This window comes from Bactrocera tryoni, chromosome 2, assembly GCF_016617805.1.
Source record: "Bactrocera tryoni isolate S06 chromosome 2, CSIRO_BtryS06_freeze2, whole genome shotgun sequence".
Classification (NCBI taxonomy): Eukaryota; Metazoa; Arthropoda; class Insecta; order Diptera; family Tephritidae; genus Bactrocera; species Bactrocera tryoni.
In genome coordinates, this window is record NC_052500.1 from 26007500 (window position 1) to 26022958 (window position 15459).

The following is a 15459-nucleotide window of genomic DNA, read 5'->3' on the forward strand; positions in this document are numbered from 1 at the left end:
TCTTATTGTAGAATATTAAAGAAATCTACCAGAGATCATAATATATATTTTACAAATAGTAAGTATACGTATGAACCGATTGTTATAAAGTATTAATAATATTCTTGGCAGTATCAGTTATTTATTATAACCTGAACAGGGTATATTAAGTTTGCCACAAAGTTTATAACACCCAGAATTAAGCGTCGGAGACCCTATAAAGTATATATACTTGTATTTATAAATGATCAGTATGTTGAGCTGAGTTGATTTAGCCATGCCCGTCTGTCTGTCCGTATATATACGAACTAGTCCCTCAGTTTTCAAGATGACAGTTTTGAAATTTTGCAAACGTCATTTTCTCTTTAAGAAACTGTTCATTTGTAGGAACTGCCGATATCGGACCACTACAACGTATAGCTGCCATACAAACTGAACGATCGGAATCAAGTGCCTGTATGGAAAACTTTCGCATTTTACATGGTACGAGTATCTTCACGAAATTTCACATGGATTACTGCTTAAGGTAATAATATAATATCCACATATAGCTTTCATACAAACTGAACAAAGAGTTACTAAGGGATATGCACCTGTGAAGGGTATATTAGTTTCGATGCAACCGAAGTTAATGTTTTTTCTTGTTTAATATTGTTTTTAACGGTGGTCACAACACTCTCTTCCCTTTTTCTCTATCTCTACAAACAGTAGGTAGCTCAATCTTATCCAAAGCTTTCATATAGATTATAAAATTATATTTTAATTTTAAATATCAAATATGTAAATATAAAAATCCTAATCGAATGCTGCCTTAACGATCGGACTAAACTCTGCTTCAGTCTGGCATGAATATACATACGAGTACTACGTATGTACTTATTTCCACTTCACACAGAATGGTTTTGGTGCTCAATGACATGACTAGCAAGTTCCTCGAAGTGTCTTAAGGCCTGTCGCTTCTTCTCCAGTACCAAATTGTCTGATAACCGGATCAATATCAATATTGTAAGAGTGGCCAGTATTCCCAAGGCGAAGAACACAATCTATAATGAGTTGATACAAAATTCACTACATTCATCTTTGTTTTTTTATAAATAAGTTTATGGTTGTTTTAGCTACTTTGTAAATTAATTTGAGTCTTAAGTTTTCGATTGGCTCAGCGAGATTCCCTTCTACATCGATATCCTTATTTCGTGGCTTTGCCTTCATTGTGATCTTTTTTCTTCGTTCTTTTTGGTTTTCGTATTCTGAAAATTTCTATTTATTGTTTATTATTGATGCTTTTCACAAAAGAAGTTTGACTTTGAATTTAAGGTGTTCTTTGGTCAAAATAGAAGAAAGTAGAGAATATATTTCATATGCTAAAGGTGAGTACTGAATATGATATCATGTTTGAATCGTTTAACCTTATTATCCGCTGAGTTCTAAATCTAATTGGAGAACAATTTTCCAACGACATCACATTGCCGAAATTAATTCGCCGCATACTTTTCTTTTTCAATGTTGACCGGATGTCAGATTAATCTTGTCAAGTACGGTTGTCACGAAGAATACCGTGATTAAATCTCGAAGACATATGGTGCGGGAAATAGAAGACCATGCTAACTCTAAACAGCATAACAATCGACCCCCATGTGATATATTTATCTCTTACTTTTGAAAAAACTAGCAACACTATGGGTGCCTGATCAACTTACTCCAAACAACAAGCGCAATCGTGAGAACCGTGCTATGGAGTTAATTCGTCGTGACCGTCCACAAAACATGCGTTCACTAGTAAACTCGAGAGAATACGCAGTGGTACAAATTGTCAGCGTAGCAGTTGAAGTGTGAGAGGATAACGGGATGCCTCTCCCTGGGAACCTTAATGATTCCGGTTTCCCGAAAACTGACAGCAAGATCCGCAGAAATACATCTGCCGGCTATGCCCACGGTTCCCAAATGTAGAATGGCATTAAGTCCTACCGGTGGTGTAGGATTTACAACACCACTTATCCTAAAGATAACCGCTTTTTGAAGATGATCTAGCTGTTTAGCAAGTATGGCTTTACCCGAATGCTCTCGACGCGACAAATACATCATTGAACAGTATTGGCATACCCATGGTTTCATAAAGCCAGAGCACAACTTTTGGTGAAAAACTATATCGCTTCCCAAAATAGCTCATTTATAACATTATAAGGCAACCAGTGCCATACTTACACTCTCCTCAACTTGGGTTTCCGTGACAGCTTTCATCAAGGTTGAGGTACAAGTACCAAGTACTTTACCTATTTGATAGAGTGAAGTTGAGACAAATTAAGGAAGAGTGTAACCGGTTCAACTAACCAGTTCAGTTTTATTTGGATTAACAGCTAATCCACTTCTTTCTGCCGATCTAGCTACCACATTATGATATCCTTGGGTTAACCACTAACGATATCTATGAGTTTCTTTCAATCATGAGAGCAACATCATCTGCATATACTTGCACCCAAGAGCCTCGTTCCTTGAGTTGTTTCCATATGTCATTTACCACTAAGATTCCGAGTGAGGCAGGTATAACTCTATTTAGCCGGATGCCTTCGTTGACCTATTCACTTCGTCACCTCAGTTCTGTCGCAAAGAAGACAATACATGAGGTGTTTGTCTTCGATTCGACCTGAAACCTCTCTAGAGGGCTCACTGTCGAGAAATGTCTTATGCTTGAAGGCTCCTTACAGTCATAATACAACAGCGTGCAGAGCAGTGTCCTGCCTTTGTCGTAGGCTTCTATTATCTTGTCTCTCGGTATACTGTCACTGATGTGCAGGTCCATAAGCTTTATAGCTTCAAGACCTAAAACCATTGGCATTTATATGAGAGCTCTTTCCGGCATTCGAGATGAACGGAAAATCTACATGTCTCCAAGCCTGGTGAATATAGCCTTATCTAACAAAGCTTGCGTCAATATATTTACGTAGGGGCCTACCACCTGCATGACACCTTTATTGTTCACTGAAATTGTACACATATAATGAACTTATATGATTTGATTGCGCTCTCCAGAAGATCTAATAAAGCTGTATCGCCCTCCTGAATCCCTCTAAGCGTCACTTCTTTACTGGACTAATTCTCCCCCCTACTCAAAGTAAAATCTCCATCCTCATTGTATATATATATCCCATAAAAATAGGATGTTTTGCAAGAACATGCTTAAGCCTTGAGGATTCGTGACACCCTGCTTTTGCAAAAGAATCTCCATGAAACTCCTTTGGTCTTCTTTATTGCCGACTTACATATAACAAGCGCCGTTTTATTCAGTTTACAGTCGCCGCTGGAACCGCTTTTGCGTATGTGGACTTCCAACATGACAGGGCAACGTTTGCTAAATACCTATCAGACCTCCCACGTAGCTTTAGTTGAAACTTGAGTATAGACTATTGCTTAGAAATTGGTCGAGTTCAAGCCCATTAATATAACATAGACATATATACATCATCAATCACGCTTGAATCTATTTAACCGCGAATATATTAATTCATTTACTATTTTTAAAAAGCGAGGCTTTCTAATGTGAAATGTTATGGATGGCCAATTAACTCTACATATGTATGTAGATTTGTATTTTTTCAATGAACTAAATACACGCAAAATTATGTCATATCAATTTGATTATTATCCATGGAAAAATCTATCCTGAAGCCTCATTCTTTCTTTTGTACACTCCGAACAAAGTATCCATAAATCGTATAAGCCACAAGGCAATTACAATAAGGCTCACTGCGATTAAGCCCGTTAATGCGAAACCAAAAATCTATAAAAAGTAAAATATATATTAAAATTTTTAACTCTCCGATTCGATTGCTTAGCTAGAATGGACTCACACAATTATTAGCTCGAACTAGAAATTGGAAGATTACATCACGCCTGTTACTGCGTACTGAGCTTCTTTCTAAATCCAGCATTACTAAGAGAAATTTGTGTGTAAAATAAACTCAGAGTTGGTAAAAAATTTTACAATCGTAACAAGTCTTCGCTTAGGTGCGCGGAGCCATGTTGGGTGGCGTGTGGCTTCGACTCAAAAAGTAAACCGTTTGAGAAGCGTATCAAAGCGTAAACAGTGAAAGCTGACGAAATGCCAATGAAGAAGAAAGTAACCTGAAAATATGAAAATATATACAGAAATACAATAATTCTCTAATTAATTTTCTTGAAATTGACAAACCTTTTGGAGAAGCGTTAACTCTGGCTTTTGCTTTACTTCCGGTGAACTCTGCTGCTCCAAAGTCATGCTTGGATTTTAGTGAGTGTATTTGTATAAGATATTTTTCTGTTCAAAAAGTTATGTGTTTCTGTAACAAAACAAATTTTACTCTTTCAAAATAAAATGTTATCTGACGTTATCTGAAATTCAAAAAAAATTTGAAGTAATATGGATAATTATGGAGAGTTGTCATTTATAGAATGTACGTATAATGAGAGTATGTTCGTTAAGAGCTTTCTTCTAGTTCCGACAGTAAGAAAAAACAATTTAAATGTAATAGCAGAGCGGCCGGTTAAGTCAAAAATCGGACTCATAGTTATATCCTCAATTATAAACATAGATGAATTTCATATCTAACAAGGCACCGGCTATTAACCTACCGAAAACCAATGGAAAGGGTTCAGAGACTCGAACTGAGCATAACGGAAGCGCTAAGAACCACATAGAAAAAGATGATTGGCATAAAGAGATGTTAGCTGCGCACGAACACATTAAAAATGAATAAGTATCGCTCGAAAAAGAAAGATATTTTGCCCAGACTTATGCATAAAGCAGCCTGCAGTGTATTTTTAAGAAAACACCTTTGCTACTAGGAAAGCCGCGGAGTCGCTAGGCTCTAATGTATCAGTAGACAAGCCCAAATTTAACATCTAGGTGGACAGTCAAGCAGCAGTCGAGGCTTTAACCTCGTTTCTCATATCGGCCAGAAGTGACTTGGAAAGCAGGATAGCAATGAAGAGTGTCGCCAAAATCCAGCGATTTCACTTCTGCCGCCTACCAAGTCACAAAGACATCGAGCAAAATATGCTAGTGTAGGAGATTGCCAAGAGGGGTATACAGATGTGTCACGAAAACGTGGTCAACATTAGGAAACCCATGCATTGCTTATACGATGATCTTGATTGGAGCATGGCAAGTAAAAACAAAACATAGTAGAAAAAGCTACATTGGTGCAAAAGTGAAAAAGCCATGTGTAAAACGGTTGATCGGAAATATACAAAGTTCCTACTGGCGTTCGATAGAAGGGACTGTAGAAAGCAGATTGATCACCAGGAAAAAAATGGAGCATCTCTTGTGCATTTGTCCCGCGTTGACAAGACTACACTTTAAGAATAAGGTGACGATAGTGAGGCCACAGAGTCTACTAAAATTGGCGTCAAGCGCAGGCATCCTAAAAGATGACTACTCATCTTGGACGTCGTAATAAAAATCCACTGGTATTATAAAGGACCAAAACTGATCTATGCGCTCCTCATTACTCTACCAGACTAATCTAGACTAACCTCATCAGTAAAGTAGCGATACTTTGTCAGTCCGGTGTTTACAACACAGAAAGTTATCTACTTAAAACAAACGGCAAGATAGTTTTTAAATATGTTGTAACTATATATAAATATATATACATATAAGTATCTCAAGATTTTTCTACGTAAATATGTACTATGTGGCTTGTAAAAGTATTTAATTTGCCTGCCAAAAAACCAGATTGCCCAAAGCAATTAAACACTTTTACGCCTCAAAATGGAACAACCTGACACCTAAAGCTGAATTCCTTTCACGCATCCGTATTCTTAGTCAGCCAAGCATATTTACAACATATGTCTATATACATATGTATACATAACCGTAACTGTACTTAAGACTTAGACAACTGGAATTTTATTACTCTTACTGCCGGTGCGTAGGTGTCCATGGTGTTGTTACTTAAGGTTCAAACCGCTACATTAATTTGTAGTAACAGACGCTTTCACTTTGGTGGTTTGGTTAGCTTGTTTAATTTAAAAAGTTTTGTAAAATGTTACTTCTGCAGCCGAAATCACACGTTCACTTAACTACCCAGTGAACGAAGTAAAGAATATTAAGTTAGATTGAGGATTTCTCAGAAGCTTATCGAATAAATGAATGTGATCCTTATTTCATAAGTATTCCTTAAAGCCTTAGGGTTAGAAAATGGTTAAGTAGACCTACACATTTTATACAAAAATGTTTCCTTCTTGAAGCTGAACCACAAGCAAACTTGTATTTGATTTCAATAAAGAGGTTTTCAATAAAGATTCGATTTAAAAAATTTTGTTGAACCAATCGTTACAACTCTATAAATTTTCAAGCATTGAAAGCGTTGCGTAAGGCATTCTCCGGAATAGCCTTGAGAGCCGAGGTGCATGCTGCTTGGATCCCCTCTGGCGTCTCAAAATGCTTGCCTTACATCGGCCTTTTCAGGCAAGGAAACAACATCTGGGCTGTAGGGCGGCTGCGTCCATCACAAGGTCATGAACGACAGATTTTGATAAATTTAACATCTAGGCAATTAAAAAAATACGACGGTCTGAGTTCAAAACTTTGCGCACACGAGTCACATTGTCGGTGTTTGTCGAAGTCGCAGGTCTCCTAGCACGGTCTTCTTCAGCGACCACCAAAACACGCCACTTCTTGCTAAAGCAACATTTGGGTAAGTCTCCTTGATCATATCGAACGTCTCTGTTGCAGACTTACCGAGTTTGAGACAGAATTTAATCACGTACTTCTGCTCTAATGAACGCTAAAATTTCGGCTTACACCACACACAGAAAAACGTCGCACGAAAATGTTTGTCCGGACTCTCCAAGTGCTCGGAAACAATTGCCCAGCCGCTCGTTTGTTAGCTAGGAACAAACCTTTTAGATAGATAGAGGCAGAAAACGACGCCACATTTTTCCCGCTCTTTTGACATTCCTCTTTAGTAAGGAAAGAACGATCCAGCAACGAGTTGAAATTATTGAAACTTACTATCGAAATTCGAAGTCAGTGGCCTCAACTTTAAGAGCACTACGTCCATTTTATAGTTGTCATAATCGTCCTGACAGATCAACAATTGAGCGTCTAGTGGATTTTCATCGAAAAATCATGTTATCTCATCATTTCATTTCTGACTGAATGGCTTCGTCAATAAGCAAAATATGCGTTATTGATGAGGCAGCAATCCACATGTGCTCCATGAGTTATTATTCCATTCCGAAAAAATCACGGTTTGGTGCGATTTATGGGCCAGCGTCATTGGGCCGTACTTCTTCCGTGTTGATCAAGACCGGCACGTTACTGTCAATGAGAATCGCTACCGCTCAATGATCTTATTCAAGAATATAAGCCATACTGATACTTCCAGCTTAAGAACACTGTCTAATTTCATCAAAGATCATTCACACAACAGTATTTAAATAGCTTACATGTTATACCAAAAATTATCAATAATTATGACGGCTTTCTTCTAGTAGCGCTTGGATCATGCATCATCTCCACTCCAGCTTTTATTTGGTCGACTGGGTATTTCGTTGCTAGCTGTATCCTTAGTCATCTGCTTTATACCTACTTTACCATATATTATACGGGTGTGTGGCTTTTCGTTGCTGCTGTGTTGTGGTCAGGGAGGTAAATCTAAACTTAAATAATTTCATTTGTAGTCTTTTACGACTACACTACTTAGTATTATATGACATTTAGCGGCTGTTCTTTTGCATTCATTTGTTCCGATTTTCCAACAGCAAGTATTGTCTGGAATTTATTTAAATTTATAGGCACAGATCACAGTTTCGTTTTTCTACTAAACAGCTGGTCCACACATGAGGTTATATTTACTATACTACTGACTAATACGTAAGAGATCTATTGAGCTCCTTGTTCTTAGTAAGGCTAGTAGTTCCCTACTTGTAAGGCTTTAACTAGTCACTGACAAATCGGTAGCCGCACTTCAAGGTTACCGCATCCACCTGCTGGAAAGAAGACCAAATAAAGTCATCTTAAAAAAACGCACTGATGTCATACTATTTGTGTTGGATTTAAGGCCTTTTATCTATAAGTTGGATCCAACTATAGCCGTTTTCTGGCTTCACAAAGGAAGAATTTATTCGAAATTATATCCAATCATATTCAATTATGTCACAAAAAACAAAATAAAATAATTTAAAAAAACAAGCTTTTCATTTCTTACGCAAAAAGTGCCATTTTTTCTACAATTGGGCTTCGAAAAAGTTTCATCATTTTGTATTGAGTGCTGAGACTCTTGGTTTTTTCTCTTGGTAGTCGAAGTAGATTACATCTTTTGAGCTCCATACTAAGTTCGACGCTTCTGTCCATCAGAGAGTTCACCTTTTTGTATGTAAATTCTCCTGTAAGATCCTTTTCCTCCTGGTGTCTCCATGTACCCCGATTTATCGATGTCAGAAATAACCCCTGAAGTTTCAATTTTTGCCTTAAAAATTAATCCTATGTAAACAAGCTTTGCAACTTAATCTGAGTTCAAATAATTTTACTTCTCCCACTAAGTAGTCAACCTTTCTCTCGAAAACTCGTAACGGCGACTCATCAGATGTTGCCATCGTCTATGCCTCTGCTCGGAGCAGGACGGTTATGGTGAGTGACTTGTAGAGTTTAGTCTTTGTTGGTCGAGAGAAGACTTTCATCAAAGACTGTTGTGTTCTTTTCGTTGGGGGTGTTTTTTTACCTGGCGCGTCCTAAACTCAGCGCACAACCCGGCGTAGGGATGTTTTTTTAGCTACACAGAGGAAATTTGGTCTAAAACCGGATCTCCTGAGCTGCTAGAGCCATAGGTAAAATAATTGTTTCTGGCGTTTCCCAAGTAAATGGCGCTCAGAGAACTTTTCGCTACTCTGGCTAGATCATGTTGTCCGGATAGATGGAAACCCTCCAGCTCTGAGAATATTTCGACGCAGTACCCGCCGCGGAAGCAGAGGAAGAAAAAGACCTCCACTCCGTTGAAAGGCCAGGTAAAAAAGGACCTAGCTACCGGTACAGCCTTCAGGATTTCAATTAACATCTTAAATCTTGTAAAAAAATTTTACTTTTTGCTGAATAGCCAGAAGTCGCTTGTTACCAAATCAGACGAATGCGGTGGTTGCGGAACGAGAGGAGTCGAGTTTTTGCCAAAAAAGTCGTGGAGACTGTTTAACATGGTGCATTGGAACGATTTTCGGATCAATCAAGACTTTACTCGTTTGAGACACAAAAGATTCTTCAAAATGGTTTAGCTATCAGCGAAGTTTTCAAGCACCAAATGTTAATACAATTACAAACATAAATTTACATTTATCCGGTAGCCGATGTGGTGGCAACACCAGCGGCGGCAACCTCCTCCTTGATGAGATCCTTTTTTAATGGACCCATGAATGTCATTTGTCGGCTGGTTTGGAAACTACCATGATCCAGCTTTGACGATGTGTCGATGAACTTGTATTTGATTTGTGCCAAAGCAGAGCGTTTGGTGTGCTTTAATAAGGACTTGCGGAATGTGAGCACATGCTACTTGGAACCAATGCAACAACCCTTGAGCATGACGAAATAATTGGTGTATTAGCATAATGGGGGACGGTGATGGCAGCCCTCTTGACCGGCACGTGGAACGGTGAAGGACACACGAGACGGATGCCCGGCTCCAATATTATTGATTTTTTGAAAGTGACCTTTTTCGGTACAGGGCGATGATTGTTCAGAGCGTGGTTCATCTTTAACGCGTTCACGTCCCACTTTGAACTCTTTGTAACACTTATGAACGTTTTTTTGTGCTATAGCTTGATTACCAAGAGACCTTCCGCAACTTTTCGATTTTGTCCGCAACTGCCACAAACAAACTTTAAAGCACGTTCTTTCCTCAACAAAATCAACCGTTGGAAAAACCGAAAAATTTTGAATACCGCTTGGCAATTGTTAAAGACAGTACTACTAACCTAGAAATAATGTATATCTCCAAATTTTGAGCAATAACTCAGATTCAGCGCACAACTGCTGCAAATGCAAACATTTCTAACTGTTTGTGCAATATTTAAATTCTGGATCATCTAAAATACCAGCTGCTGACCACTCAAAGCCAACTCGTCCAAAACTCGTCAATAATTCCGTTTCAGCACAAGCTGCGCTCTTCACAATTTCTTGCATTCTTTATTGCCTTTATTGCAATATAAAACTCAACGACTGTAATAGCATTGGGAATTTTAATATCTGCCAAAATGCAGCACAAAAAAACGAGCAGCAAGCACCGAGCCTTAAAAGAAGCATTTGCGAGTAAGGAATTTATATTTAAATTTTGTGCAAAATATATTGAAAATTTCCGAATTGTTGCGCAAAGAATGCAATTGATTCGACACTCGCCCACGCACGCACTGCTCGGCAGCACGGCATTGCTCGAGTGCATGCAATTGCACTTGCGATTGCAAACACCAAATCGACAAGCTATATTTATATATATATATATATATATATATGTATATGGATGGATTTCGGAGGTGTGCGCTTGCATGCAGTTTCGGTCGAAGTTGTGAGCATTCACACGCTTGTGGAAGCAACACGTCCAACAACAACCCGAACACGGGGATAAACAAGTCAACTTAAGCGGAAATTGAATGAGGAAACATTTACATAGCACGAAATGTGCAGCGTCCTTATTGGATTCATAGCAGATATATGGTATATAAACGCAGCATTAAACTGGATACCGCTGTTGGGTTGGAATTTTTCCACAACAATGACCACAACTTGAAATCGCACAGCAACAACGACAACTAAGGCATATTCGTCTAAAATACTAAACGCCACAAGCGAACGATTATCGCAAAGTGCCTTCACGCTAGAGAAACGTTAATAAAGCGACAGCAACATGTGATAGCTGTGTATGTGTGCGTGTGCTGCCAGCTTTCAGTTGCTTTGCGTCAGAATCTTATTTAGTTTGCAAATAAGTTTGGTAAAAGTTCTCGAAGAAATTCAAATGAAGACACAAAATTTACAAGGACCAAAGCGCTCCAACCAATTTTGGGTTAAAGCCCTAAAGACAATTTGCAACTGCCACAAAAACAACGCCACACACACACACACACACACATATATCGAAGAGCGTCTTAAGAAATGTAAAAGGAAACCGCTAAGCTGGAAAAGATAAACTTACACACACACGCAAGCGCTTGTAGTGCCACACATGATATGAATATGATATGCTTGCACCCACACATACTAATATATATATATATGTATATCCATTTATATATATATCTACATACATAAGTGTCTCACACACATACATGCAATGCTTCAATGTTGCGCTTGTATTCGTAAACATATTGTACACACTCGCTTTTGGTAAGCTTGCTGCTCGCTTTCACTCCCTCAGCTAATTTCTTGGGTTTTACAAAGCATCTGCACATATGTCCGTTTGTGGGCGGCCCCATTTCGGCAAGCATGAAAATTTTTTCTAATGAAAAATTTAAACGTAAAGTTTGTTTGAGAAACTTTTAATCTTCAGCATAATAAATTTGCATACGAAACGAATGAATGCCTTCAACCCCATTGCCAGTATGCGTAAATGCCGGATAAATGAAACTTACACACTTTGAAAATACAGGGTGTGGCAAACATTGTTCCAAAAATTTTAGAAAAAACAAGATAAAACGCTAACTGCGTTTGCACTGAAGCTATAATACACTTCACAGATTTGAAATACTCATTCCAGGAACTTGATTTTGATCGGTTAGCTAGTGTGGCAGCTAAAGAATGATCAATTTCGAGGTTCCCTACTTAAAACACAGAAGCTTCAAAGTAATTTTTATTATCATTCAAAAGTACATTATTTGGCATTTATATATTGGCATTTATATCTTTCAAATGTTGGCCGCAGCTACGACTCAGATGTTCCACCCTTTCAGTCCAATTTTCGATGACTCATTCATGCATTTCGTCTGATAACTGACGAATGACAGGCGTAAGGTTTTGCTCCAAGGCTGAATCGGGATTGTTCGCACGGACTCTACAGTTTAAATATCCTTAAAGGAAAAAGTCTAACGGTGTGATAGCATACGATCTTGGTGACCAATCTACCGGCTCAAAACGGAAATTATCTACTCATCGAAATGTACTCTCAATAAATCCATTGTTTGATGCGATGTATGGGAAGTGGGGACGTCTCGTTGAAACTAAATGCCGCCGAGATCACGAGTTTCAATTTCGAGCAGTCAGTTATCATGACGAAATAAAGGTCGACATTGACGGTTACGTTCAAACCGGCATCATTTTTGAAGAAATATGGATCGATGATTCCACCGGCCCACAAACAACACTAAACCGTCGTTTTTTCTGAATGAAATGACTGCTCTTGAAGCTCTTTAATTTACATTTCTTGCCAAATGCAGCAATTTTGCTTGTGTACATGCCCATTGAGGCAGAAATAGACACCATCACTGAACGAAATTTGTCTCGAAAACGTAGAATCTCCTTGAAACTTTTCCAGAGCCCATACAGCGAAGCTATATCGCTTGTGAAAGTCAAACGACTTCAGTTCTTGATAAAGCTGAATTTTGTTCGCTTTCACTTTCAGATTTGAACGTAAAATTCAACAAAACGTTCCATACGTCAGTCCGCGTTGCTACGAACGGCGTCGAATCGACTGTCCACGGTCTTCGTGTAACTTTTACTAGCTACATTTTCGCTTCATTTCCTTCACTGCGTGCTGGACGTTGTGTACTCGGTCGAACATTATCCAATAATGAATGCTAGGTCTCAAGACGGGTGATGATGTTGCGAATGTTATTCTCAGTAAGCGATTATGTTGACCATGAGTTGAGCGAACCGTGCAAATATTTTTTTGAATTACTAAGAGTTTCGAGTTACTTAGAAATTATACTTAACTATAAACTTTATGTGAAAATGTCTTCTTAAGAACAAAAGATATTCTAGAATTTATCACATGATGGTAATAAAATTGTTGGAGATCCATAAAATAATATAACTGCTCTTATTTTGTGAGTCCTATAAGTTAAAGTACTTTCAGATATAATTTGTACATTCTGCCTTATGACTTTTCGGTAGAGTTTAGGTTTACAATTTTTCTCTATAGAACAATCTTTCTTAAGAGTTTCTTCAAAAATTATATCTTAGAAATCTTCTCTGAAAATTCTAAGTAAATCCGACAAATACTTTGCGAGTTATTTGATAGCGATCAAATGGTTCTACGGCGCTCTGAAACCTTTGTGTACGTATAATACTTCAATTACTGTAACTCAAGAACCGCTCGGAAGATTTCAATGAAATTAATACCACAAGTGGGGGATGGAGTCATGTGTAGAAGTTCACGCAAGTGAAGAAAGTTTTCTGAGCGTCATCCACTTGGTATTGTCGAGAAATGGTTTTTTTACATATGGCTAAAGCAGCTCACGACTTCCAATCTTACACCAAGTATCCTTAGGGTAGCCAAAATAACATACGGTTGAAGGCAAGCTAAATGTGAAGAGGCAAACATAACAACTCCGCTATAACCGCACAAGCGGTGTTTACGCCAATAAAGAAGAAGAAGAATACAGCTTTTTTAAAACACGAAGAAAGGTTGGTCGAAGGTTTGTCAATTTCTATTTTTTATAAAAATGAAAATCAAGTACAAATTATCCTGAAGCCGTCAATATCTATTACTAAAGCTATTTCATTGTCCGATTTATTTTAGATGAATCTCGAAGAATTAGCTGTTGTTGTTGTAGCGGCAGAAAATATTTCAGTCTCTGGCCGCTTAAAAATACGGATCTATTCCGGTTACTCTGACTGTATTGGGAACGGTAATCGCAGGATAAGTGATGTCACCGCCAGAAGCTGCGGTTGGAACTGGAACAACGTTAGCAACCTTTACTTTCAAAATTATTAATTTTTATGTTTCAAATTTCTGTCTGGCTTGAGCCACCCTGTATTATGAATTATAAATACAAACACATGTATATGCAAACGAATATATTGACGGATTTGTGCGCTCATGTGTGTGGAAGCGTGTAGGTGTTTGCGAAACCCAAAAACTTAATTCGTTTTAAAAACACAAAGTGTAAAGTCTTATTACATCTAAACGTAACTTTGAATACCTCTCTAACCTCTATAAACGTCAAAGCGGTTGCATATCACTTGAGGCGGCCTAAACTACGCTCAATCGATTATACACAAGGTGGCTGTCGTAAAAGTTTAAATGTGAATCAATTTTGTTTTTTGTTTGCTTTATGGTCACAACTAATGGAGTAATTTACATTTTAAATATATTCATGCAATATTAAAAGTTGAACGCACACATGTGCTTACAAGAAGTTTGTTCTTTTAGCTAACACCAACATGTATTGGGGTATTCACGGTCGCGGTCACTCTAACTCTGTACTAAAGCTGCCAAAAACAATAAGATATGTACACTTGGTATAAAATACAGTTATTTCAGAAGCTTCTCCTAAGTCAAGCTGGAACTCAGGTGAGTGAATATTGTTTTATCTCTTAGATAGATTGAAAACGGGTCCCACGGAGCGTCAATTCCAGTTTTGGGAACAAGAAAAAATCACACGGAGCCAAGTTTGGTGAATGCGGGGTTGATCGATGATACTCATTGCTCTATTGGCTTTAAATTCGGTCACAATCGTAATACATGAATTTTTCTGCCTCAATTCCGGTTTTTTCGACGGATTTTCTCACGAAAACCCTTCAATTTGGCCAAACATAACTCTTTATTGACCGTTTGTCACTGCGGAACAAATTCATGATGCACTGAACCACGAATATCGAAAAACAAAGAGCACCACCTTGATTTTAGAGCAGCTTTGGCGTGTTTTTTTTTTTTTTTATTTCGGCTCATTTTTTCTCTCCATTCTGATGATTGTTGACTTGTTTGCATGTCAAACTCATAAGCCCATGTTTCATCAGCAGATATAATGCTGTCCATGAATGTGTGATCGGAATTCGCACGATCAAGCATGTCATGTGCAGTTTTCAGGTTAGAATAGTTTTGATAATAAATCCACTTTGACAGCTAGAGACGTCTGTCCGATATGATGCCCAGAACTGCTACGTATGGACCAAACGTACTGTCGCATGTCAGCAAAACTTCTAGACGACTCATATCAATCGCAGCCAATTCGCATGGTTCGTAAAAAGTATGACAACTTATATAATTCAACCATTGTCTGACAAAAGCTGAACAACGGAGGAGAAAGTGCCTAGATGTTTCCACTTCATCTTCCTTATTGCAATTTTGGCAAAGTAACTGTTGCCATATAGCTTGCGTCTCATCCTCACCTGACCCGGAAGGAGAGGTGACGTGGCCAAAGTAATGACAACCAGGTTCCGCTATAAGAGAAATATGTTCTTCTTTGATAGTATCGCGGTAGTACTTTTCACCTTCGCTGACTTGTGTAAGTGTATTGTCTTTGCGGCCGTCAAAATACAGCCCATAAACAGAGTCAATACTTTCGGTGTTTTGGAGCTTAACT

At 38.2% G+C, this 15459-nt stretch overlaps 1 protein-coding gene and 1 long non-coding RNA gene across 2 annotated transcripts; both read right to left on the reverse strand.

Annotated features, from left to right (window-relative positions):
• Window positions 1–790: 790 nt before the first annotated feature.
• On the reverse strand, window positions 791–1250 carry LOC120768208. Its single transcript, XM_040094780.1, has 2 exons — window positions 1099–1250; window positions 791–1022 (listed from the first exon to the last, which is right to left on the reverse strand). The coding sequence occupies exons 1-2, from the start codon at window positions 1186–1188 to the stop codon at window positions 867–869; spliced, it is 246 nt and encodes an 81-aa protein (XP_039950714.1). The 5' UTR covers window positions 1189–1250; the 3' UTR covers window positions 791–866.
• Window positions 1251–3535: 2285 nt separating this feature from the next.
• LOC120768210 lies at window positions 3536–4300 on the reverse strand. Its single transcript, XR_005704741.1, has 3 exons — window positions 4166–4300; window positions 3825–4098; window positions 3536–3754 (listed from the first exon to the last, which is right to left on the reverse strand). It is a non-coding gene; the product is annotated as an uncharacterized LOC120768210 (long non-coding RNA).
• Window positions 4301–15459: the final 11159 nt, after the last annotated feature.